The sequence below is a fragment of the Cryptotermes secundus genome, unplaced genomic scaffold (genome assembly GCF_002891405.2).
Source record: "Cryptotermes secundus unplaced genomic scaffold, Csec_1.0 scaffold168, whole genome shotgun sequence".
Taxonomy (NCBI): domain Eukaryota; kingdom Metazoa; phylum Arthropoda; class Insecta; order Blattodea; family Kalotermitidae; genus Cryptotermes; species Cryptotermes secundus.
The window spans coordinates 472857-500679 of NW_019721760.1; the positions used below are offsets into that span (position 1 = coordinate 472857).

At 35.0% G+C, this 27823-nt stretch overlaps 1 protein-coding gene and 1 long non-coding RNA gene across 3 annotated transcripts in view; one reads left to right on the forward strand and one right to left on the reverse strand.

Annotated features, from left to right (window-relative positions):
- LOC111875626 (voltage-dependent calcium channel type A subunit alpha-1) overlaps window positions 1-27823 on the forward strand; it is a 500175-nt gene that overhangs the window by 416664 nt on the left and 55688 nt on the right. The window contains exons 30-31 of one of the 2 annotated variants that reach the window (XM_023872012.2): window positions 5180-5317; window positions 13044-13109. In XM_023872012.2, coding sequence (XP_023727780.1) covers window positions 5180-5317; window positions 13044-13109 — 204 coding nt within the window. The remainder of the gene's footprint in view (window positions 1-5179; window positions 5318-13043; window positions 13110-27823) is intronic. The other variant, XM_033755887.1, reaches the window with a different exon arrangement.
- Window positions 11075-27473, reverse strand: LOC111875627. The gene is made up of 4 exons (XR_002844758.2): window positions 27206-27473; window positions 18742-18825; window positions 18360-18654; window positions 11075-11099 (listed from the first exon to the last, which is right to left on the reverse strand). It is a non-coding gene; the product is annotated as an uncharacterized LOC111875627 (long non-coding RNA).

Genomic DNA, 27823 nt, shown 5'->3' on the forward strand with positions numbered 1-27823 from the left:
GCGCACAGCCCCAGAAAGCTTCTAACTTCATGTTTATCCTTCGGGGTCGGCCACTCTCGCACGGCTTTCAACTTGTCCGGGTCGGTGGATACCCTTTCTGGCGATACAATATGCCCGAGGTACCTGACCTCTTCCTGCAAGAGTTTACACTTTTCCGGGTTAAGTTTCAGATGGGCTTCCCGGAACCTCTCGAACACTTTCCGTAAGTTGAGCATGTGCTCTCGGAATGTGCGGCCTATTACGATCACGTCATCCAATATTATAAAATTATAATATTACATATTAAGTAATGTTTTCTTATAAATTCACAGTCAGCTGAATATACTTCTTCTCTGGTATGAAATTTAAAACTTCTTATTTCAATAATTGTTCGATTATTAGCATGAATTGAAAATAATAATATAATAACAGATGTACGTCACCTTTACAGTTCTCTTCACATTGTCAAATTTGAGAAGTAAGATGTGATACCAAAATCTATAAAATGTTTTATAATTGGTGAAACTAACTCTCTGGAAGTAGAACCATGAAGGTTCACTGCTGCCAGCAAGAAAGTCTGCCTTTGTGTGTAATTAGTGATAACACAGTATGATATCCTGTGTTACATATTATGCGCAACTGCTCACATTATCTTGTTCTGAAGACAGATTCCATCCAGTGTAGCATGATATATGAGCTATAAGTCTTTATTGTAGTGAATTTGGTCTAATGAAATTGTATCCTCTATACATAAATGCATGTTTCTTTACATTTAATAGGATAAGGTATCAATATCTAAAGCTGGATCTATCAGAAATAGTATAAACAGAGCATTTTAGAAGAAACTGAATCTAGTACCATAACATGCAGCCACATGCTCTTTGCCTTCCTCCCAGTTGCATTACTACCAAGATACAATAAGATATCGACATTGGCTACACTGACTGATGTATTTCATGGTTTTCCTCTTTACCCCCAGGCAAATGGCAGGATAATACATCAATACACCTTCATCGAAATCCTTTCCAATTCATCACTTACACTCCTTTCAATGCTGTGTTGTTAGATACTGACTATATCACAAAATTTCCCACAAGAAATAACTGGTTCTTTATACCAAAGGGTAGTGGAATGTCCAGAAGTTTTTCATGCTTTGACTGCATATATATGTCTGTTCATTTTAATTTACATTCTCTGCCTACTGGTAAATTTCACAATCATCTACAGTCCTGGAAATAAGCCTTTTATGTAGGGGGTGAGAACAACAAATGAGCAAATATTATCAATTCCCCAGGTTAATTTGAATCTGAACTTGCAGGAGCCATGGCATTATGCTACAGTAACCTATATAAAGAGAAGTTCCACAGTGGAAATAATTTGTCTAGATATATGGCACACGCTTTCTCATATATGAATGGCCTTGGCCATGTTACCATGGAAATTAAATTGGATGTTGCTCAGTAGACCATTATTGGTTTCTAAATACTGAACAACAATGGAATCCCTGAAAAATCAACATTTCGAATTTTGGCCTTAATGTGCACATAACTATTTCCCTGAATCTACTACCTCTATAGTTTTATTTAGAAAGATGATCTCCAAAAATTACTGTAGTTAAAGTCATCATCGCCATTTTGTTCTGTGTGGCTCATCATAAGGGTCCCTATTTTTGAAGCTAGAATATTCATATTTATCAGGCACTCATATGATTGATAAACTCCAGAATAGTGAATATTAATAAAATTCCTCCAACCATTTTTCCAGCCAGTCAGGAACTAATGAGGCATACATCCATACACATATTCATTCACAGAGAGAAATGGCTTTCCAAAAACTGCCTTTCCAGGTTCTAGGGAGATGAAAATGCGTAAATCCATCAAAATCTCAAGACTAAATTTTCCCCCATAATTACAATACTTTCTTATATTCCATATATTAAAAAGTGGCCAGTTGCTATAATTGTTATATTTGGATACATACTCTGCACCGAATGAGAATTGTTACCTTTCAAATTGTAATTTCATCTGTAAATATTTCCCCCAGGTCTTATACGACACAAGTGAAGATTTAATTATTCCAGTATGAGATATTCCCATTTTTACCAAAAGATGAATATTTTAGTACAAAAATTGAAGTGCTCAGAAACGTGTACTATAGCCATATACAGGATGTCAAGAAATTATAGAAAAAAGTGGAAGTATACAGAGTCAGAATGAGGTTATCATTGTAGTGATTATGAGGAGTATCATCTTCTGAGCTGCAAAGCCTTGTTCAGAGACAGCCCGGCATTTCAGAGGAACGTGTTCTCTCCATTTTCGGAGTAGAAGAGTAATGCAAGAAAGAAACTGGCAGAAGCAGGAGACAAACTGAGTTCAAACTTCTGACAATTTCTTTCTTGATTTACACTTTGACCCTGAAGAAATAGATGATATGTTCTGCCAAAATGTCAGGATTTCTCCAAGCTATGTAAGGTTACTACCCAGGAAACCATACTCTTAGACTATATTCAGGGTTCTCTCAGCAGACAGGCTAGATAGACACAAGCATATCTGGTGTTCACCCTGAAATATGTTAAAAGTATTTTTGTTTTATAATGAAATTTATATATTATTATTTAATATTTGCTTATAATCTGACAAAGTCTCTAATTGGTTACACTGAATCTTCATATTATGAGTTTGTTGTGGACAGGAAGGCCTGCAAAATTTTGACCAAGTTATGTTTGAAAATGGAAGTGATGAACATCAGTTGCTAATTGCTTGCAGTTCTGACAGACTGTCCCTACAAGATTTTATCTATGAATAATTATATATGCTGACATATATTACAAGTTAACTTTCTATTGATAAGTTTGTGACAATAGTTATAGATTTTATAAATATTAAACAAAATAAACATAAAATCTGGCATCAATTTAATCTCAGAAGAAATTATCTTGTTGCTTAAAATGTAATGGAATAAAATTACTTAAATTGCTACTAGAATTTCATATGTCATGAACAGTTTTACAGATGTGATGCAGTTCAGTGTTCGGTTTGTTCTTAAATTTTGTTAGAAGGTCATTGGCATGCTTTGTTAAGTTTAAAATTCAGTTATATCTTTCAGTATTCTATTTCTATTCTGGAATTTGAAAACCATATTTATTCACATGTGCAGTGTAATCACAATATGAGTCATATGTAATCTTTGTGTACATCATACAGGAACAGTATGAAGCTTTTGTAGTGTTCTGATAATTAACAATATCTATACACAGACCTTCCTGAAGCAAGTTATTTTTTGTTTCAGTGCTGATCTCAGAATCAGAAGTGATTGCTAAAATAACCATTCTGAGATAAGATCAGAATGAAACATGTGTTTCTTGTGGTTAGTTTATTATCCAGTTAAGTGAAGCAAATTGCAAAACGTTTGTCTTAATTGTGTATCAATTACCACCCTAAATTTTTTAAAGTCTGGTGTCCACTTTTTAGTCTCTGTGATATTGGGGTGTACTCAGAATATCTAAAATTGGCAATACTACATCAAAATTAGCATATTGGCTGTTTTCTCTAAAATTGTAAAAGGCGAATGATATCAAACATTTATGACATTTCAAATAATTTTTATATTAAAATAATAGTGAAATGTAAGATAATTTTTTAATTTTTTAAGATAATGTTTAAACTATGTGGGCACTAGTCATATAAATTTTCTTATCATTATGTCATAAATTTGTACAAATTGTTATAAAATTGTTGTTGGCTCTCTTAGTTTTTTCAATTTCACAGGAAGTCATTTCTGTGAACTGCTGAATATTGCTGTACTTAATTGTGATATATCATGCAATCTGCTTCAGTTTAGTTAATGGCATATAAATTGTACAACAGAACACATGAATTTGTATCATACCAGTTTCATCCTTATTTTTATTCCTACCTGAAAATATATCATGATAAAGTACACTTCAGTTTGAATCTTTCAATGTTTCCTGTTGTACAAAGGATTTGTCTTTGTGAAGTGCCGATGGTAAGGGAAACTTTCTTGATTGCAATTATTGAACTAGAATCATGCCTGTATATTTTAAAACCAAGTAAATTACAGTTCAGTCTTAATTAAACTGTACTGAAAATTTAAAGTTACTATCGGCAGACTTTCGATATGTGTGGTGTTTTTTGTTCAAGTACATGAACTGGTGATTGTTTACATTCATGTGCCTTTTTTGAGGTGCATTGTTGTAGATAATTTCCGGTTTACAGTGCTTCCCATCAAACTGTTTGCTACCATGCCTGTACAAGGATCTCAGTGGATATGACAGTGTAATGCTCATTGGGCGGGTAGGAGAACGGCTACCTGCTGTCCTTTGGCTGATACCCACTATCCTTTCATCTGAGTGGTTCAGGTAGAGGAAGTGAACTGCTTTGTTGGAATGCAACACAGCCATGTTGGGGTATAGGGGTTTCTGACAAAACTGAGAGTTGTCTTAAAGCAAATGAAATTCAGAAGTTTTCATTCAGGTCTGGGCACTATAAGATGTATGACTATGCTCTTTAAGTTTTGAAATTCATTTATATAACATTTAAAAGTTAAAAAACAGCCTCCATAACAAAGACCAGTCAGTGAAATTCGTTTAGGGAAATAATTATTATTATATAATTATTATAATTATTAATTATTATAATTGTTGTGCAACTCCTGTTGTTGCCTTGTGGGCATGGTCACAAGGGTGACATGTTCAACCTGTTTTCAGGTTTAAAATAATCATGATTCATGATTTTATCAAATATTTTAAATTCTGTGGTATTTTATTATTAATAATTTCCAACTATATATGACGTTCCCTAATTAAAAGCTTATGAGCTACCAGAGCCATACATCTTTTTATGGCATGGTTGCAATTATATGTGTAGTTTTATATCAGTTTTGTCAGACTCACAGACTATCCACATGGCTGTGCAGGAGGCCTACAGATCAGAGCCATACATGCATATCTTACACAATCTCAGTTGCCATCATCTAATAACCATTGCCTTATTTTTAAATTATGGGTCACAAATATGACATTTTTTTCAAATATGTCAGTTGAGAAACTGACTCTCAAATTAGTCTTCACAAGAACTGAAGCCTGTGATTGTGGTATGCATGGTCTGATTTGTACTACCCTTGTAGCTGTTGTCCCGTGAACTTGTGTTATTTGTGTAGTAACACTGGTCCATTTGTCCAGAAATTACTGAATAATGCACAGGAGAATTTCATCAACGTGGGGTTCTTGCGGCTCTTCCGCGCTGCCCGACTCATAAAGCTGTTAAGACAGGGCTACACCATCAGGATATTGCTATGGACTTTTGTGCAGTCCTTCAAGGTAAATTTTGAATAGAGTAGATGTGTTTATGTTGTGATGTGTGTCACTTCCATAAAGCTACAAAATTTACATTTTACTCTTTAAATCAGATAATGTGTACACCAAAATTATTAAGTTTAAATATCCAGTAAACTTGTCAACATACTTTAGTTTTATTTTGGACCCTAGAATCTTGGATACACATTTTGAGAAATCTGGACTCAGTTGATCTTTTCTTCATGCATGCACTACCACTGTTATTCAGAGTTCAGAGTAACTGTGTAAGGTAAATTTCCAAAGCCTCGAAGCTATCATATCATATAGCAGGCAAGGAAGCACAGCTGTGACATTCTGATATGTGTCCTGTCTGCTAGTGAGCTCCAAGTGGACTCTTGACACCATTGCTACCCCTACATGTGGAGGTCTTCTGTAGGCCTACAGATGTCAGTAGGAATGACGGAGTTACAGTAAAGCTATCATACTATTTAGAGTCTTGAATCTGACATAGTATCTGGCTCTGTTTCACAATACCATGGTACTAGGCTTCTGAAATATATCCAATGAAATCAGTGGATTGATTTGGCACACAACTTATTGGCATTGTTATTATTTATGAACAAGAATTAAGAGGGTGTTGTGCAAATCCTTTGCCATTTGCTCAGGAATGATATATCAAGTGCTTCGTGTGAAATTTTTCATCTTCTTCATTGCCTTTCCAAGTACTGGGCCAAGCTGTACTGTTACTGGCACAAAATAGAAAATTTCTATCTTTTTCTGGGTTGATATTAACTAATTTGGGATGGAAAGCAGCTCTACCAGTGCTCTTTCTTCCGACATAATCATTGTCATCATCCATTGATTATTCAACCAGGGTGGGATCTTATGGCAAAGCCTTCTCTAGTCTTGTATATCTTCTCTTACTTTGTTCCTCCATTTGCTGAAACATAATGTCTTCCATGGTATATATGAGAAGGGCTATAGTATTCAGTTCAATGCTGTATCACCTGTTTGTAACTTTCCTGTGACTCCTTTATTTTGTTGGTAAGGTGTATCCGCATTGAAATTTCTATCGCAACTTATAATGTAACACTGAGCAAAAAAGCACTAATTTTATCTATTTTCAAGATATTCAGTGAAAGTGCCAAAAATTTATTTTACTTTTTTTTAATATACCTCTTTGGAATTTTATTGATTTACGCTTAGTTAATCCAAAATCATTATTCTGAGATTACAGTAACTTTGTATTACAATTTCAGAATGAAAATAAACTTTGTATACCATCTTATGAAACCTTTTGTCAATGGTAAATTATATTAGCAAGATATGCAGAAAACCTGTTGAAAGTTACTAAATCATATTTTGTCAGCTAAGATAAGGTGTTATAGAAGATAGTTCTTGTTACCATAATCTACTCCAAAACAAAAATGCATAAGATAAAACCATTAAAGTTGTCAGAAAAATAATTAACTTCAACATTAACATTGATATAAATTATATTGTATTCAGTTATGTCACTGCTGTGCACGGATATCAAAGTTTTATCTTTCATATTTTATACAAGTACTTAGTGACTTTGGAGTGTAGTTGGTTGAGGCACTATGCTACAAGCCAGAAGGGCGCGGGTTCAAGTCCAAAGGAGGTCATTGGATTTTTTCAATTGACCTAATCCTTCCAGCCGCACTATGGCCCTGGGGTCGACTCAGCCTCTAACAGAAATGAGTACCAGGAATTAATTAAATAATTTTCCTGGGGAGTAAAGCGCGACGGGCACGTAGGGCTGACAAACTTACCGCCATCTTTGAACCAATTGTCTAGATAATGCAGGACCCTCAATGTCTCACAATCCTATGTGCCTTCATGGAATGTTACAGGGATAGCTTTACTTTACTTTTTTACTTAGTGACTTCAGGGTACTGCAACAATTAAAATTAAAATATAAGTAAAGCTATCCCTGTAAGAGGCCGTGAAGGCCCATAGGGTTGTGAGACGTTGAGGGTCCCATATATTCTGACATTATCTTGCCAGTTACCTTAAATATCCTTTAAATAGCAGAGGTAATGTTGCCACTGTGCTTAATGAGATAAGCATTATGCCATGATGAAATAATATGCTTCAGTAAGATAGATGCCACAGAGGATATTTAATATTACAACATTCTGTTATTAAACACAGTAAAAATGGTCAACATATTAAGATTAGGTATAGAAGTTTGAAAATTCATATTTGGGGGGTGGGGGGCAGCTCATTTGTCTTTCCTTACACCCACATGTCAAGTAATTATTAGCATAAAAGCATGACACATTTGAGTAGAACAGTATTCACATATTGTACAATTATTTTGTGACTATTATCTGAGATGCTTCTGTAAAGCTGCCATGTAAATTAGCATTAAAAGGTAGTATCCAAGAAAGGTAATCTTCAGGGATTTAATTCCCTGAGTCTATTATAAATACAGCAGAATAGTTGGTCTGTTATGTAAGCTAATAGGAAAAAATATATCAAATCAAAAATATCCTTTAATTATTTGTCAGAATTTCTAATATGAGATTTGAGATTCTCATGGCAGTGAGTATGAAGATTATGGCTTTTGGAATATTTGCCTTCTGGTTGTGTAAATCTAAAGCGATCCACTGTGTACCATCACATAAACCTCATTTCTACAGCTGCAATCATAAAATTGATTACATATGTAGAATTAAAGCTTATGTGATTATATACAGTGATCATTTACTTCTGGGATATGTCGCTGTGTACTTTGGTAAATAGGTATGAACATCACATAGGAATTTTCTGACTTCATCATCGGGTATAAGACTTATCTATCTAAAAATACATATGGTGTAACATCCCAGAGAACCATAATCTTGTTTTCTAGTTCTATTCTACAGATTATGGGTTTGAATGTACCACATGTGAAAATGTTACATGCTAAGTTGTCGCTAAATTTTTCAATCTGGATCCAAATTGTTCATTTCTTACTTCTCTCCACAAAGCAAAACTGCAATTAGAGTACAGTATAGAAACAATACACAGAGGATACTGATACTTGTTATGGATCCAAAGGTTATCAACACCAAACACTTGCACAGCAAGAGTCTCATGATATATATTAAGCTCGAGATTAAGTCAGACACACAAGTTTCCAAGAGTGCCTGTGTTCATAAAATAACTGTTACTTATCAGGGCAACTGAAAGGTAATTAACAACTCTTTAGTAGTTAATGCAGTTCACACAACATGGCTAATTCTATGATTTTTTAACAAGCAAGCACTTACTAACTACTAATGTAGTGTAGGGGTACAATATGTTTTAGCACTTCTGGTAATTGATTTCAAAATTGGAATCAATGTACTAATTATTGCACAGACTTTTTTTTAAGTTCTGTTTTTAGTTGGGTAATGTTTCTAAAAACACTCTTCCTAAGATTCATTTGCTTAAATTGAAAGAGTTATGAATACTTTTGTTTTCTTTGGATTATAAAAATAATACCTGCCTTGACATTACTATTGCTTGGCTGATCTGCACATTTTGCAGTTTATTTTTAATGACTGAAATGGCTGAAATGACTATTTTTGTTACCCTTACAGTTGCCATGAATGAAAGTTGCTATCTATTTTTCCCCCAAGAAACTGATAATTATCAGTTGTAAGTTGCTAGTATTTCCAGTTGTATGTACTTTTGAGAGACAGGTACTATAACATCATAACAGTGTTGCACAGTAGAGCCACAGAGCTTTGCAGTAGCAGATCTGCTTCTTTGCTAAATTGTAACAGGACATAACAAGACACTTAGAATTTTCTTCATATTTCATTACTGCTGTCAAATGAGCCATCAAAGATGACAGATAAAATAGTTTCATTCTTCCTTTCCTTTACTCTTTATCATCTCCTTCCCTCCTCTTTCCCATATTGCTTTCCCATCACTTTTATTTGTCCATCCTGTCTTAATTTCTAACTCCATTCTTTGCATCCTCTCCTTGTGTCAAATATTTTCTATCTGCCCCATTCTTCTTTTCCTCTGTCCCTTTCTTACCTTAATCTTCTTCAGTCCTTTTTCTTGCCTTTTATTTTTCCACTTGTCTTCATGTCTCTCCCCATATCCTAGCAGTGTCAGAAGATAATTTCCATTTTTTCTTAATACTTGCAACTGGGTGTTCGGTTTTCCCTGATCCTGGCAGGAAGTAGCTGTTACTTTGTAGGTACATGTTTCAGTTTTTCTTTTTTTAACATGAATGACCATATTTGTCACCTGAAGTATTTTATTATATTTTATCTCCCTTTTTTTAAGTGGCTCCTAGATTTATAAGAAATTTGGCATGCTTGATCAGTAGTACTGATGTTCATTTATTGTAGATCCAGGATATGGAGGTAATAGTTTAAATATGAAATCATTCACATGAATAGTATAACAGTTTTAAAAACTCTTCGCACTTACTTAATCAAAACCCATATGAATCCATATATATCCATATATAAGCCTAGTATGCATTAATATGTGTAAATTTCCTCATTGATGCCTTTCAGTAAAACCTGTGTTTGTGGATATATTTATGTGCACATGCATATTGGAATTATTAATAATGTTAGTGTTCTGCTACTGGAAAATACCAAGGGCTCTTTTGTGTTGTGAGGATAGTTCCTTCTCAATGAAACATTTGCTGCAAGACAGTGACTGTTAGATATGATCAAGCAAAGATGTTACTGTTATTGCTTTGGTATATTTTTCTCTCTTAAATTCATATAGCATAGTTCACCTTAAATACATTAGCAGTATATATTTTGAAATGTAACATAAGTTTTTGTGATATTAAGTCAAACATCTAAATTATCAGACTTTCAAATACTGATAAAAATATGAAAATACTGTATTTAATATCAAAGGAATAGCAAAATTGACACTTTGTATCTAATGGTTGCAAGGTTGCAACTAGTATTCTATGTAGATGCATGGCTTGCTTGTTGGTATACCATCATTACAGTTCACTGCAAATCTCAGGTCCAAGTCTCTCACTATTTTGACATGAGCACTACACATAAACCCCTAGCAGGCTGCGTTAGTTCACTCAGCATATTGCCACCATATAGTAGCTTTTCAATCATTTTTGACTCTCTTTTCTAATTATGTTAGCTAACTCATGTATGAAGCACTGTATTTTTACCTGACCTTGGTAGATGAGACAATTTTGGAGTGACATAGTTGGTTTTCATACTCTTGAGGCTGTCATATGAGGCATATATGTTTGTCATCATCATTCTTCACTCTTCCATCTCATTCATTGATTCATATATATTCAGAATGAAAAAATCAAGTTTAAATTATATACATTTTTATTTTTTGAGTTACCCTAAATGTGATTATTGCTCATTTAACTGCTCCTTCTTACGGTTAAGAATATAGAATAAGTAGACAGAAGATGAAAAAGATAATAATGGTACCAAAGACAACAGATTCAACATGCAGTCACACTGTGAACTGAAACTAAGATTACACATATCACACTCATTCAAACATTGTGCGGTGCCTTGAAATGAAAGAAAATATATGCACTTACGTAGGCCGTGCCATAGCTCAAGCAGTTAGATGCTGGCTTCCCACTGCGGTGGCCTGGGTTTGAGCCCAGGTCTGGCCAAGTGGGATTTGTGGTCGACAAAGTGGCGCTGGGGCAGGTTTTCTCTGACTACTTCGGTTTCCCTTGCCATCTTCATTCCACCAAATTATCCATCATCATAATCACCCGGGGCAGGTACAATGGGACAATCAGTGGCCGACGTGCCAAGTGGACTCAGCTGGACTCCACCCCCAACTATGAGAATTAATTATGCACTTACATCATTATATATATGTCAGGACAAATCAAAGTAAGGAAGTTTCATATCACTCCACATTATTACATACATTACTTAAAATATGTTAATTGAATTTGTTTGGATTGACATAAGGTTCTGAGCTCTAATAAAATCAGAAAATTAATATTATCATTTGTCTTAGAATGCCACTAGCTGGTAACATTAGCTGTATTCAAGTTCATGTTGATATATCATTTAATTGAAGCTTAAACCCCATCTTTTGGTCATAACAATGAAATAATACCTTTACTAAATCTACACAATCCAGAGACCCCTCCTAAGAACTGTTGATAAGTTTTAACCTGACTCTGAGAAGAAGACTGTGGTTTATATATGGACAAAGATGTTATTTACACAATCAATGAATTAGTAAACACAAAAGTGTAGAGTATTTCATGATGGCTTTCAGCAGAAAAACTCTTTATGAAGTATAATGAAAATAAACTAGAGAGTTGACATTTTATTATTGAATATAGCACTGAGTAACAGAAGGAATTGTAACAAATATTTAAGCTAATTTTCTTCAGTTACATCAGTTTAAAATAAAACTATTTAGTTGTTACCAAACACATCTTAAACATACTCCTAGTGGTGCATAATGACCGTTACCATCTCCAGTTGCTAAAGGAGATCATATCACTTTCATTTCATTTGTCTTGTATCCCAGATCAAGTAAGAAGTAGGAGCATGTTGAATGTTGTACTCTCCAGCATGTTTTCAAGTAAAAGAGGGCAAATGGAAGTAAATGCATGCATATGTTTCTAAATTAAGATAGATAGCAAGTTCCATGCTGTGTAATTAAAAGTTAGATATTGCTATCCAAAGGCTTAAATATAGCATCTACTTAAGGATGACAAAATTGGTCATTGAAATGTACTTGTTTGGTTTGGTGAACAAAGTAAAATTAGATGTTTCCATCATATTAAGCTAGACTAGTGTAGGCCTCATAGTTGCCTTCTAATCTGACTCTCTAACACATTCTCTGAAAAATGAAGATATTCCTTTGTCAAATAACATTTTCCTTTCAAAATATGCTATATTTATGTTGTACTGTCCAGATCTTTAACTTTCCCAAAATTAACTAGTAAAATTAATTGTATCATGTTTTTCTTTTTACATGGCTCAAAATTCACAGAAAGGTGCATTACTCATTGTATGTTAAAACAAGCAGAAGCACCTGTTCTTCACATGAGATATGGTTTATGTCCTTGTCAGTTTACAATAGCTAAAAGAAAGGAATGAAACTCGTGTGAAAAAATTGAAGTTAACTCACAGAAGTGTGAATGATGATTCAAATCACATCCAAAAGTCTACTGGAAACGTCACACATTGCTAACCATTCCTCCTGTATGTCTTAGCTACAACAAGGTGTACAATTTATTTGAGTGTTCTTTATTAGATCTATGACAGGAAATAGGAAACACAGGAAAGTTGCATTTTTATATATGTCAGGTATGCAAAGTGTATAACAATAAAATTCTTACCCTCACAGTCAGCAATCTTTGCTGCTGAGTTTGCAAATTCAGTATCATCATTACAAGATTTCTAGTGATTATAATAAATTATATATTTTTCATATTCTTATAATTCTAGTTGGTTTATGAATAATGCAGTCAATGAAGTGACTGACTGTGAGCTGGATGAGAAGAAAAACACTCAATTCCTTGGTAGGGTCCACCCAGAACCCAAACAGCTACTAATTGTAATTTCAGTGATCAATTATGCATGCTCCTAGCTGGCACCCCACATAAAGTTCTCTGATTCCTTGGAATAATGGAGTAGTGCATGCTTTATTGAAGCAGCTCAGAGATTGGACCTGTGACTGAGATTATGTGTAGAATATCTTCACATCACTAGATTGACTAATATGGCCTGTGTTTGCATGTGTATCTTGCTTACAGGCGCTGCCATACGTCTGTTTGCTGATCGCCATGCTGTTTTTCATCTATGCCATCATTGGCATGCAGGTATGAAAACCGTTTTTCCCATCTTTTTTACCCAAATAATGCTAATCAAATTATATGCATTTATTGCCTGTAATTATACATCCAGCTCTTTGTAAGACAATTTTGTTGAATGTTTTCTATCTGTAATTTATGTTGGATAATCTCCTGTAATTCCAAAAAGATAGCAGAAACCATTCCATCATGACTATCCTGATTTTATTTCTTTCAAAAGTCCTTGAAACAATATTTCACTTCCAAATTAACTGCAAGAAGTTTGTGTTAAAATGGAATACAGTAAAACAAATACACTCTAGTGATAAAAAAGACTAATGTTCTTGTTCTTCTTAATGTACTTAAGGGTTATACAACTCAGAAATTGCGCAGAAACTTTTTTAAGGTATTGGAAAATAATATAAGCTGGGAACAGATTTTGTGGTGTGTAATGATAGTTATCTGTCCAGGTCTGAAGCTTCTTGTGATCTTTCATAACAACTTTATTTTTTTAGTCCTCTCCAAGGGGGATAAGAGGATTGCATATAGGATATTGGGGGGAAAGCCAGAAGGAAAGAGACAACTGGGAAGACAAAGATGTAGGTGGGTGGACAATATTAAAATGGATCTTAGAGAGATAGGATGGCATGGTGGGATTGGATTGATCTGACTCAGGATAGGGACCACTGAATGGCTCTTGTGAACATAGTAATGAACTTTTGGGTTCCATAAAATGCTGGGAAGTTCTTGAGTAGCCGCACAATTGATTGTTTCTCAAGAAGGACTCAACTCCATGAATGAGTTAATGAGTGAATGAGTAATGATAGTTATACATTATATATAAGTGGATGACCAGGGTTTGATTCCCAGCATGATCACTGGGTACTTTCCTCTCTGTAACTCTATTCAAAATGTCTCCTAACCTATGAAGACCAGGGACTTTTCCAGAAAATCATCTTGAGGAGGGAGAGTTGGCCACACACCTCCCTATGGTTCTACTGTCAAGAATGCTTGAAACTTTAGCTTCTCTCCCCCTGTATGTTTCCATAACATGCATGGGACTTAAAATATGTTTATCTTCATTTAATAGTTTTCTCTAAAATGTACATGTATTGTGTTATACCATATAAGTATAAAATATGTTAATTGAATGCTTGTGTGTTATGAAGCATACTTGTAGCTTGCTAAAAGCCTTTAAAATTAATTCACTAATAACTTAAGTTATTAAAATTCTCTGCTGATATTTGTAAAATGATTACAGTCACAAATTTATAGAATATATGAGATAAAGAGGAGTACAGCACTGTAGTCCTAAAATGCCCCCCCCCCTTGATGCAGGAATAAATAGAAAAGTAAATTACATACATTTTCAAACTGATTAAATAAATCTAACACTAACTCTGTGTTGGATGTTCTTCCTTGAAATATTTGTGGTTAGTCAGCTGACCAAGAACTGCCCTCCTTCTGAGCAACATGAGCATTCATAAAAATGTCCATCTCCACAGACCTTACTCTGAGTCATCTCAACCTAGTTCACACTTTTGCATCATATGTATTTAACACCCATTTTAGTCCTGTCTATGTCTAGTTCTCCAAAGTGCGTTCTCATCCCTAATGGTTTTCCCACCAAAACTGTATATGCATTTGTTTTTACTCCCCATGTGTGCAACATGTCTCTTTAAAGGGGCTGGATGTTCAAGATTTGTATTGGTTGACTATACAAAGATAGCAATTATTAACTATTATTTGTGGAACAAGGTTTTCCCATGTATCAGATGTTAACACTTAGTGGACTGTTGTGTTTCACTGATATCTATGAGCCATTTGTCAGACTATGTAGTAGTGTAGAATGTGGGCACATCTTTACCCTCCAGCACCAGAAGTCCTAACTGAAATGGTTCTTACATGATGTTCCTCAATGCTATTTAATGCCTGTTCAGTCCTACTCAAGAAAGTGTTTTACTATTATCAAAACAGTCCATTCATAGGAAATATTTGCTGAACATAAAATATGGGTACTCTTTTTTAGAAATTCGAAACTTTTCTCCTTGTCATTAGTTTTTATTATTTTTCATTTCCATAGACTAATAAATAGTGCATGTTCTCTGTTTCCATATTTTTACTCTCACCAGACAATAAAATAGCAAGAACATGTATCTGAAACACACTTATGTGGTAATGAGATTGTATCTGGTAAAACACTGATATTAAAGCATTGTTAACAGATTGGTATATGTGTGTCTTAACACTTGGTCAAACAGACTACAAAATTTTATCCTTACTTTTTGCATATAATTTGTGAAGTACATGAAAAAAATGTTATATTTAGTTTTCATGTCTTCTTTACATTTTACCATTTGTCTCCAGTTTCCAATGGTAGTAATCTGAATTTGTAATGTTAATCATGTACAAATGGGCACAAGGTTAATAAACGCAATGTAATCGTTATTTTTCTTTAAAGAATTGGCACAATGTTAGCTTACAGTGCTCCTGGTTTCTGTTGCGTTGTTAGGTATATATTGCATTACAATGGAAAACAAATATCCTTACTGTGTGTGAGATTGCTTACCAAGTTTTCTCTTCCAACTTTAAGAACGAAAACTCATAAAAGTGTTTGTATGGTAAGAGAAAACGAATTACGATCTTTAAACCTAGCAATTTCGTTGCTAGACTCCAAGCTTCTTACTTTCAGTGACTTAGTTCATTTCCTCATATTAGTGTCCTCATGATGAATGATATTCACCACTATAATAAATGTAACCATATTTTGTATTGTGCGGCTTTGTCGTCCAGGACTACCTGCATAGAATATTGAAGATTTTCTAATGTTTCAGCAAATTTGCAGTTACCATTTTCAGAGTTAATGACTTGGGCGGGGGGGTCTTATATGACTGTCACATTAGGCACTACGCAGGAGATGTAGACATGGTTGGATCAGTAGAGGAGCAGGGTGCTAACCAAGAAGTAGCAAATATGTGGTTAATGAAAGGAAGTTGTAAAAAATTTTCTGGAAACCAGATGGTCCTGAGTAGAAGTGGGAGAAAAATGCTTCAGCTATGTCTGTCTTCGTGGTTAAAGTTATGGGAGTTTTTATTATTTTCATGGCTTTCCTGGTGATTCAAGAATGGTACATCTCAACATTGGCTGTGACCTCTGTTCTGTTGAAGTCAGTGTTTTGTTTTGTCTCTGGGGAGTGTTCTAGTACTGCTGGTTCCTAGTTCTTCAGTCTGGTGCCTGACATATATGCATAGCCATATGAGCAGAGGATCTTGTGAACCCCAGAATTTTATTCAGAGGTTGTCTGTCCTTGGTTGACCTGAAGCAGGATGCCATTTTGTTAAATGGCGTCTGGACTGTCTAAATCCAGAGGGATTCAGGGAAACTATTAGAATAACAAAACATTCCTGTAACTTTAACTATGAAGATGGATATAGACTGAGTAAATCCTGACTTTGCCGCTTTACCCCCTCCCAAACAAATTTAATACTGAACCACCTTCATGTAGCATTCACTGAGCTGTCTCTCTTCTTGCTGGGGGGAGGAGAAAAGGAAATAAAATATCTCCCATCACCTGTTAGAAATATATGATCACTGAAACATTTTTTCCCTACTTCTTCTCATGACCATGTGGTCACTAGAGAACATTTTTTATCTCCTCTTTTCATTAACTACATGATTGCTGAATCATTTTTCACCCCCTCTTTTCAAATTTACCTTCAAAATATTTGCATCACTTATTTCACTAACCACTTGGTCACTTCCTATTGATTAGAAACCTGCTCCTCTCTTCATCCAATTGTCACTTCACTTCTGACACAATGCCTAATGTAAGAGTTGCCAAAACTCTCCCAAGTCATCAAAGCTGAAGATGGAAACTGCAAGGTTTGCAAGAACAGAAAACCTTCAAATTCAGCGTGCCTAGACCTAAACGCCAAAGCAACACGTTAAGCAACAACCAGAAAAACATAAGGACATATTTTATGCATTATACGAAATTCAAGGCCATATGAATGCCTACCCACCCAGAAACACACACATTGTTGAATACAGTCATTAGCAACTCTGATAGGCACCAATGAAGAAAGCTTTGGCCATCGTAAATTCAATGTTTCAGGCAAGAATGAAACAAAAATCTGTACTCTAGGATTATCTATTGGCACCCATAAGAGAATACTGTTAGACCTGAGAATTATATCTACAAGATCTTTCATTTACCCAGCGCCCTTCTCTCTTATCATAATAGGGTAATCTGCAGATCTTACATAATTTCCATTGCAATTGCTAACAATAGATTTAATTTAACTCGGTAATAATGTAAGGAGAAATGTGTCTTGGCTATGTACATGGTTTCCATTTCATTTTTTAAATACTTCTCTTAACTCTGATATTTAATGTCTGTTTTATGGAAAGTTGTAATATTAAGGCTGATGAATGACTCAATTCATATTGCATTGTTTTGGAATTTTAAGAGTATAGTACGGTATAGTTCGTTTGCGGACTAAAATCACGGAGTTTCTTTGTTTTTGTTTTTGTATGGTGTTTATGGTGAAATATTTAGATTGTAGCAGCCACTTACCTACAGTGTTTATGATCTTCTCTAGTTAATAGTTGATAAGAATGATTCACATAATAGCATTATGATTTTCATACTAGTTTAGAAAGTAATTACTTGGAGGACTGACAGTGATTATATAAAATGATTACTTAGAATTGAAGTTGAAATTCACTGTTCTGACTCTGGCAGACAATGGAATTGGATATCATCTCTCTCAAGTTATTAAACAAAAATTTGTACTATTCTTTTCCACAACTGATATCTAAGTGCTATAGTCTATTTACCAATCAGTTCCTATTATTTCACAGCTTTATAGGAAACCAGTATCAACCTGTGTGGTCATAGAAGACAGAACTATGAATTTTATTCTGTGTAAGATACAAAATGAAAGTTAACAATTAAAATTATTCAACTCAAAATGAAGTGAAACACACAAGTTACATGATTAGTCAAAATGCCATGATAGACCGAATTAATATTTATGGTGAATAATTTTGGATATTTGATGTATTTATAACTTTTTCAAATGCTGAAATGCCTAGAAATGATCCTAGTTCACGTTCATTAAAATTATTTCAGAGTTGTGAATCAAGACAGTTTTTTAGTTTAAGTTAGGTGAACATTGGTTTTGATGTTGGTGCCTGTCTTTATCTTAATTTTGGCTTTGAATTAGAGTCACTAGCTTGGTTTCAGCAAATCTGTCTGAATTATTCATTGCACTTTACCAGTCAGGGTTGGTTAGATTAGGCCTGTGCATGCCTTTGAACAACCTGCTGTACTTTCATCTGTGCCTGTCTGGGCTGTTCTCACTCAAACTGGGTTTCGATGGTTTTGCCTGTGAACGTTAAGAGCCATTGAGAGTTGTCTGGAGTCACTTCAGTTGTTTAGTTGCTTAGAGTTTCTCAGATCTGTTCAAATTCCTTCAGAGCTGTTGTGGTTTGCCAGAAATGAGACTCAAGTTCTCTTCAGTGCAGTTTAGGTAGGTGAGTGTTGGCACTGGCTTTGGTATCAATATTGGATCTGAAAGAACAGTATTTGTAATCAGGCAAATAAAAGATAAAACAGAAGAATATCTGAATGTTACATTGTATGAAGCATGTTACTCACTTGTCTATGTACTGTGTCGATTGGTAGGTAGGTAGAAACATTTCAGAAGAACCTGCTGCCTCCACTTCAGGGTAGAAGAATAAGCTACATAGGGAGAAATGTTATAAGTATGGGGAAGAAAAGAATGGGATCTGGGGCATGAGCAATGGGAGAATTGGCCCTAATATAGACTGCTTTATAAAGTAGAAGCCATAGAAGTCACAGAAAATGACAGAAAGAAATAAAATACAAAAATAGTAATGTAAAGATAAATAAAACTACCAAAAGGGATATATGGCAAAGGAACTAAGAAAAATATCTTTGAGTAGCAGTAGTTTCTTAAGTGAGTGAGTTGGAAATTTGTGAAAACATAGGAGGAAACTTATGCTGTTTTGGATTCAAGATTCTAACAACAGTGACTATAAATAGTTCCATATTCTGAGATATAATTCCATGCATTCTGGTGAAAGCCAACCTAGATTTTGGAGAAACAAATCCCTGTGCCATCTTTATGGCCAAATATTAAGGCAGACAAGAAACCAACATGAAGCACACAACAGGCAGAGTTTGATTGCTACCTACTTCATGAAGGCAACATATTCCTACAAACCACTGGTTGACTTTCAATAGACTACACTGCATTATATCCCAGGAGACAGAAGTTTGCAAAAATAAACTAGTTGATTTGTTTCCAGCAGTTTCCCACATATCATAGGCCAGCTATTCTCATCATATAAGGCATTTCTCATTTGTGTAGACCAGTGAGATGCAGCTCGTGCACAAAGATACTTGTGAGATACCCATAAAGATTCATTACCATATTTACAAATTAAATTGTTTCTTAACACTCTAGCCTGGGAACACAAAATTTGTACATTATATCTTTATCAGATTAATGACAAGTATGAAGCCAGAAACCATAGTTCAGCTTATTAAGTCTACTATTAACATCTTTAATTATATTATAAATACATGTTACTGGAAAATTGGTGTGCAGAGATCACCTACTAAAGTCTTAGTTTCTATTTAACTTCCTTAGAGCTTAATTCTGAAGTCTCTACAGCATACCAGTAGTGCACTGGCATGTTCTTTGAAACCTATTACAGTTAAACACTTCCGTATTGAGCAGGGTGACTTATGTGGTTATCATTCACACTTGCATTTGGGAGATGACCAGTTTGATTGTCGACAGACACCAATTATCCACACTGAGGCCTTTTGGTGGTTTTCTCAGTCACTCCAGGTAAATGTGAGTACCTCACATTAGACCATTACTACTTTTCTCTGCGTCCTTTCCAATTCACCATTCAGTAGTAATTCTATGATTTGACCCTCTATAATTTGAGCTACTAATAGCATTGCTAAAGAAACAATAAATAAATAAAACAATTAAATAAAATGCTTCCATATACTGACATATTGCCCCCAAAGCAATTAATTTATGCTTCAGAATTCTCCATTGATAATAATAAAAATTTATTTTGTTCCACCTTATTCAGACAATTCAGTAAAAGTTTTTAATTTGTATATAATAATGGTAATGATCAGTGATTTTTAAACTTGAATCAGCATCTGTATGATTATTTTATAATCATTGTCAGTCTTAATTATTTCTCTGCAGTTGACTTAATTACAATAAGTGTTAGTTTTGATGGTTTTCATGATCTTTATTGATAATTTATAATTAGACATTACATAGAGTTAGTAAAACTTAAATTGTTTTCTTAGTATTCAACGCAATAGATATGTTTGAATACATTTCTGTAAGAAAAAATTGATACATGGCAGTTGTCAGTTTTATGTTAAGATGGAAGGAAGATGTATTTTTGTAGTTTGTACATAATTCAAACATAATAGTTTTGGAATACACACCATGACATGACAAGATGTGAAAGAAAGAAATTATTTTTAGATATGGTTAATGAGAAATAGGTTTTGCATCCAGCCCTACATTATGATTACAAATATTAAGCTTCTATTTTCAACATAAAGTAACTCTCAGAATCCAGAAATAGAAAGGTTATTAAGAAAATATCAATTTTTTCTCACAGAAATTCTAGGAATTAGATTGTATAACAATTTTTATCTAGCTGTGTGGGTTAAAGTTAATGTAATTCTTTCTAGATTTATTCTTCACAGCATGAAGCAGTGACATCTGGTGGTAGTTTAGCTGTACTGTGTCCGTGTGTCCCTTTAGCAATTGATTTATTTGTTAGAGGAAACTGGTCACTGCACTGGAGTCTGTATTAGCCACCAGGAAGTCATTACATGAGTGAATCTGTAGTCCACTTACTTTCAGAGGTTGGGGAAACAGCAATGCCATAATATTTCTATAAATCTAAATATTACAGCCAATCAATGTTACATATTAATACTAATTTTTGTAACAGTATCTTATTTCAGTAATTCAGATTTTAAGTTAAAATTGGATTAACTTCCCTCATTATAATAAATGTTTCTGCAGTATCAGATTTAACAGTTTACTTGCAAATAAAAATGTTGGTAATGAATATACAGAGTGTATCAAAACTCAACAGCAAAACTTCAGGAGCGGACTCCTCATATAGAAAGAAGAAACAAAGTGTATGACAACATGGGTTTGGAACTGCATAATTACAGAGTTATCCGAGTGTGTAATTTATGGAGTGCATGCCAACACGTCCTGTTAGCCAGAATAAAAATGCGAGTCACCGATCACAATTGTTACACAAGTAATCATGTTGCAAATCAATTTGATGTGGGCCTGAATACCTCTAGGACATGCAGATGATATCCTGTTGTCTCCAGTTAAGTAGCTGTAGCCGTATCCAAAAAAGTGTGTATGACATCTGTTGTCTGTGATTATTAAGTGTTGTTTGCAGTCTGCTGTGAAGTGATACATAATGTACACAAACAAAGAACTCGCAAACATGCATTACATGTATGGTTTAGTGGATGGTAATACTTTGGAGGCACATCGCTTGTATCAGGAACCCTACCCAATGTGCAGATTGCCAGACCGAAAGACATTTGAAGGAATCCATTGCCACCTATGCGAACATGGGAATTTTGCATGTCTGCCGTGTATTTGACTGCTGTTGCTGATGTACCAACTTTCCATGCATGCATTGTGACAGCCTGTCAGACAGTACACACTACACTGGGCATTTTTGATCGTGTGTGGCACTCCATGTAACGACAAGCAGAGGCCAGTATTCAGGCAGGAGGAGTTCATTTTGAACATTTCCTCTGACACGTGACCAGAGTGCTCCAGCTGGCGTTACAGATGGATTCAGTGTAACAGTGCAACAGTGTTGGGAGTGTCGGATTGTACTAACATTACTAAAAGGTTGGATAACTCTGTAATTATGCATTTCTGGAACCATGCTGTCATACACTTTGTTTCTTCTTTCTATATGAGGAGTCCGCTCCTGAAGTTTTGCCATTGAGTTTTGATACATCCTGTATATAGTTGTTTCTTCAATTAAGGTTTCATAGGATGAGTACTTTATCCAGAATAAATTGAATGGCTGTAGTAACAAATGTGCTGACAGGGTTACTGGTATGTCAGAATGTTTTAATGATATTTAGTGAAGTTCTTATGACACATGCTTGCACAAAATTTGTTGATGAATCTGAACTGAAGAGAACATGCATATAACTAATAGCCATTTCCCATCAAACTCAGAGTAAACCCATTGCACTCTTGCTAGAACACAGGGAAAATGTAAAATATTTTCTATCTTTGCTGAGATAACAAGAGAGGAATGATAATGGGATAGAGAAAAAAAGGGATCTGCAAAGACTACAGAGGGATGAAAGGAAGATGAGGTGTGAAAGGGTCAAAAGACTGGAAAAACAGAGTCAGAGAATCAATCTAATATGAAGAACAGGTGGGTAGGAAGGGACAGAGAAAGGACAGTAGAATGGAGAAATGGAGGGAATGGGAAAATTATGCATGAGAAGAGAAGGTAGGGAATAAATACATGATAGATAAAAATGAAAGAGAGAGAGAGAGAGAGGACATGATTCTTTCATCATCCTTGATGGATCATCATACACTAGTTAAAATATAATGGATATTTACACAGCCAGCCATCTAGCAGCAGCTCTCTCAATTTTGTTTATGACATTCAGAATGTGGTATAATTGTTCTCTGGCCCAGCTTTAGAAATTGAAATATTAAAATGTTTTCTGCTGTTATGAGACTTGAACATTTTCACCAACTCTGCAAAAGCTGACCATGGAATCCTATCTGTCTAGTTTTTAGATTATAAACTAATTTTACTGAAGCTAGAAAAACACATGTCAACACTTCATACATAACTGCCCTTCATACCCAGAAGTTTTCACATTTATATTACCATACTGTGGGTATGAAGCACTCTGAAAACCTGAAATGGATTAAATATGTCTTGATTTATATGAGTATTATGATACCTCTAAGACAGTCTGCAACTCTTTATTTAAAAAAAGAAAAGGCTTTGTGCATATTTCTGTGTCTTCATAGTAATTTAAAATGTAGGGCCATGCCATAGCTCAGGTGGGTAGTCACCAGCTTCCCACTGTGGCAGCCAAGGTTCTATCCCAGGCCACTAGGGCAGGTTTTCTCCGAGTACTTCAGTTTACCCTGCCAATTCTCATTCCACCAACTGCTCCATATTTATCATCTCTTATCATCTGGGGTTTGCGGTAGCATAGTTGGTTGAGAGGCTATGCTACAAGCTGGAAGGTCATGGGTTCAAGTCCTGATGAGGTCACTGGATTTTTTTCAATTGACCTAATCCTTCCAGCCGCACTATGGCCCTGGGGTCAACTCAGCCTCTAACAGAAATGAGTACCAAGAATTAATTAAATAATTTTCCTGGGGAGTAAAGTGCGGCTGGCGCGTAAGGCTGACAAACTTACCACCATCTTTGAGCCCACTGTCTAGATAATGTGGGACCCTCAACATCTCACAACCCTATGGGCATTCACGGTCTGTTACAGGGCTAGCTTTACTTTATCATCTGGGGCTGGTACAGTTGGCTGATGTACCCAGTGGACTCAGTCTCACCCCACTCACTCCCTCCCCCCGCCCCCCCCAAAAAAACATAATTGAACTAAACTAATTTAAAATTATGCTATTGTAACAATGAAGGTAAATTTGTCCCTGTGCTTAATTAAGCACCACGCCATGAGGATAAATGGGAGAATGGAGAATAGCTCCATACATTTTCAACTTTGGAAAAGTGAATGGTTAGCATCATGCCCTAGCAATTTTAATAAGGTGGAGTACCCAAAAATATCTCCACCTGCTGGAATTTATCCTCAAACTATAGTCACTATGCTTACTGAGCTATTTTGAATGCACAGATTGTGCTATGACAATGCTGAAAGATTAGGCAATTGGCCCATTCCAATTCTGTGTATGTTTTATATTGTCCATCATCTAAAATAAGCTCTTAGGAAGATTTCGGTGATATTTAAAAGTAAATCTAATTTTTGCTACTCTCAGTTTAAAAATCAGCACAAGTCATAACCCCCTCCCAAAAAAAAGCTATTAGGAAAATTAAAACCTGTCATTTTTCTGAGTTCCTGCAATGTGACATATATCTGTAACTAGAGAACTCTGATTTATATTGCCATAGGAGAAATAGCTTTAGATCTGGTGTAATGATAATCCTACACTGTTTCTTACTTCTGCCATACAACCTATTTTTGGGGTGAATGGGGGTACTATTGGTTATTTTATGATAGTGGTGAAATATTAACTTGGACATTTCACTGTAAAGCATGGAAAGGGACACTCCATTTTAGAATATACAAGAGTTGCCAAACGTGTTCTGTGCAGTTTTACATTTATGCCTTTTGGCTCTTGGGGTTTATTGCAGACAGTGTTTTATAACACAGTTGATCAGAAATATAAATTACTTTGTATAAAGAATATTTTGTCATATTTTGTTAAATATACACAATATAAATACATGTTTAAATTAAAATTAGAAATAGTAGTGATATGACATATTTCATATGATGTTCATTCTAAAAGGTTCTGACAATGTTGTGTAGCACTCAGGATTACTGAGTTTTGGGACTTTGTTAATCGTCCAGTATTCTAGAATACACAAAAGAACACAACATTTCAGAATCACATCCAGTTTCTGAAACGTTGTGTTCTTCTGTGTTTACTAGAATACCAGGCAATGGACAAAATCCAAAAACCCAGTAATCCTGAAATTCAAATCATCTGTACCAATTTTTTTTATGCTGAGTTATTTTCAAGAAATTTGATAAAGATTTATCTGAGCACTGTATAAAGTAGGATTCACTGTGGGCCAACAGGGTCCAAACTGGAATTTTCCCAATGACAGCTGTTAGTGCAAGTTTTCATTGATATCTATTAAATTATCTGGGAGATAAAGTATATGGGTTGAAACCAATAACTCCTGAGTATTAGGGCGATGGCACAGCAAGGAGACTGGCAACTGCAATTTCCAAGAATTATTATCAGCCAGAGTTGAACACATGTTACCAAATGGAGCAGCACAAAATGAGGAAATTGTATTTCTGTCCCTTCAATTTGCACTGCTCTATTCAATAGCAGGTATTCAACTCAGGCTGATAACAATTCTTAAAAACTCTGGTTGCCAGTTTCCTTGGTATGCCCTTGCCCTTAGTTGACTTACACACATGTTGAATTATGAAGTTCTATCTAAGATTTGAGGTTTTCACAGCAGTCACTATGAAGAATACTGTCTTCTTGGATATGGCGCTGTGTAGATCTTATGTGAACTGACGTTTCGGAGGAACTTATCGCCTCCATCTTCAGGGTATAAGAATCGGCAAATCTGCAGCCACCTGCTCATGCTGGTTCCTTGCTCGCAGATTTTTCTATCCTGAAGATGGAGGCAATACGTTCCTCTGAAATGTCAGTTTACACAAGATCTACATGGCTCCACATCCCAGAAGACAGCATTCTTTGAATGCAGTTCTCTTCAGTTATAACTTACTTTTTGTCTAATTGATACAGAATGTATATAAATGTCCCACATACCACCACACTTTAAACGAAATTCAGTATCACAGGAACTGTTATTGTAGGATTTCATATAATCTAGCAGATGAGTTATATTTCATTAGCATTGATAGTATTTGAAACAGTGAGAGAATGGTTTCGGTAATGATATAGCAGGAGTCATAGGAAACAAGCAAAATGTTTGCCTACTAAAGCCTCGTTGAATACAGATCATACGTGAACAGACTGGAAATTTAATCTGTGTACTGTTCTTGGAGACCTAAGCTCTTGCCAAAAGTCCACATTCCTTTTGAATTCAGTTCTTAACATTCTTTGACTGCAGATGTACATATAGTTTTTTAGTTCAAGTAAACATACCCTGATACATGCCTTGCATTGAGGAAAATGGTAAAAAGTTCTGTCATAGCAGTAATACTGTATAGTCAACTGTGGACAGTATTTTCTGTTTCTTGATTTCTCTGTTAGGGAAAATTGTGTAGGAGGTGATCTGTGAGGTCCAGAAATGTACAAGTTGGTGCATAGTTTGTATAATGCATAGCCTTAATTGGTGGGTAAACTTGCAACTTCTCAAACTCTTGGGCTTATAAAGAAGAGTATTTTGATTTCTTATTTAAAATTGATTCACCACATGATAAAGTTAAGTGAATCAGTTGCTGGAAATTTGTTGTTGTTTTTTAATTATGTATCTCCATGCAGACTGTAATGGTTCATATTTAATGGCAACATTCTGTTAGCCTTTTTCCTGTATTAAATGGTAAAATATCTAATAATCTAAAAGGCACTAGTTTAATCAGGTGCATTTATTGACAGGATTATTGTAGTGTAGTGTAATGAACAGAACAGATATATTGTGTGCTGCTTAATATTAAATACTGCAGTTACAGGTATCTAAATATAAGTATCATAACTATCAAACTGAGCTTAAAATACTGGATTACTGAGAACAAAATTGCATTATATTAACAGACTGAATTTTTATTTTTTAACATTCTTCATGGATTATAACAAGCATAATGACTCAAAATTGCCTCTGATATATTACATTTTATTACAGTAAGTGCATACATGCTTCTCTATTTTTCAGTTATATCTCTATTTCGAACTAATATGTTTGAGAAGTTTCCAGTTACTCTGATTAGGGCATGACTGCAAGCTGGGACACACGGATAGAGTTTATGTTTGGGGCTGTTTTTCAAGGTTTTTGGAAACATGAAGTTTGACCCTGATTCGGCACTCAATCGCCATAACAACTTTCAAACTTTCTTCGGCGCTCTTTTACTGCTTTTCCGGTGAGTTAGTTTAGCGCAAGGCAGCACTTGGCCCTGGACAGACTCAGAACTAACCTAACATGACACAATCTTATCACATGCCACCAGTCAGACATCACTTTGCTGTAGTCTTGTGTATGAATATTATTGCCATAACATTTCTATGCTGTCACTTCTGTGTAATTGGTTTGACCATAAACAATATATGATGATAACTTACATCAGTAATATGTAATGATCTGTGATCTAGATTCATCACTACATCCATATAATATGAACTGTAATTTTACTTGTCTTTTAGAGGGGAGCACTGAAGCAATATGATCTTGGTTATAAAATTCATATCCTATGTAAGATTATGTTATAGAATGTTGGAATGAAGTAGAAAAATGCTAAGATGTTCACTACAGTGTAACAAAGTCTGTAACAGGAAAACTATCATTTTCACTACATTCAAGTCACACATAACCTGCTAACACAAACATATGTTTTCTAAGGCACCACATGACAGGAGCCATTTTGTTTCTGATCAGCTTGGAACATGGACAGGTTAGTTCTGAGGCTGTTGGGCTCTTGTAGTTTTGGCCGGTGTCTTTACTAACTGTGGTTGGTAAGCATGCTAGCTAATGTTGGTAGCACTGGAAGCAGCCCCTCCTGTTCCTCATATAGGCAAGCATTTCTGTGGTTGGGTATGTTAATGCTAGATTGTTAAGCACCTGATGTGTGTTGAGTGTGTTGTACTTTAGGCAGTGTACGATTTGTTCTTGTGAGTAATATTTGAAGTGTTCTAAAGCTATGAATAAGCATTTCTGGGTATTTAAATATAAGTATCATCATC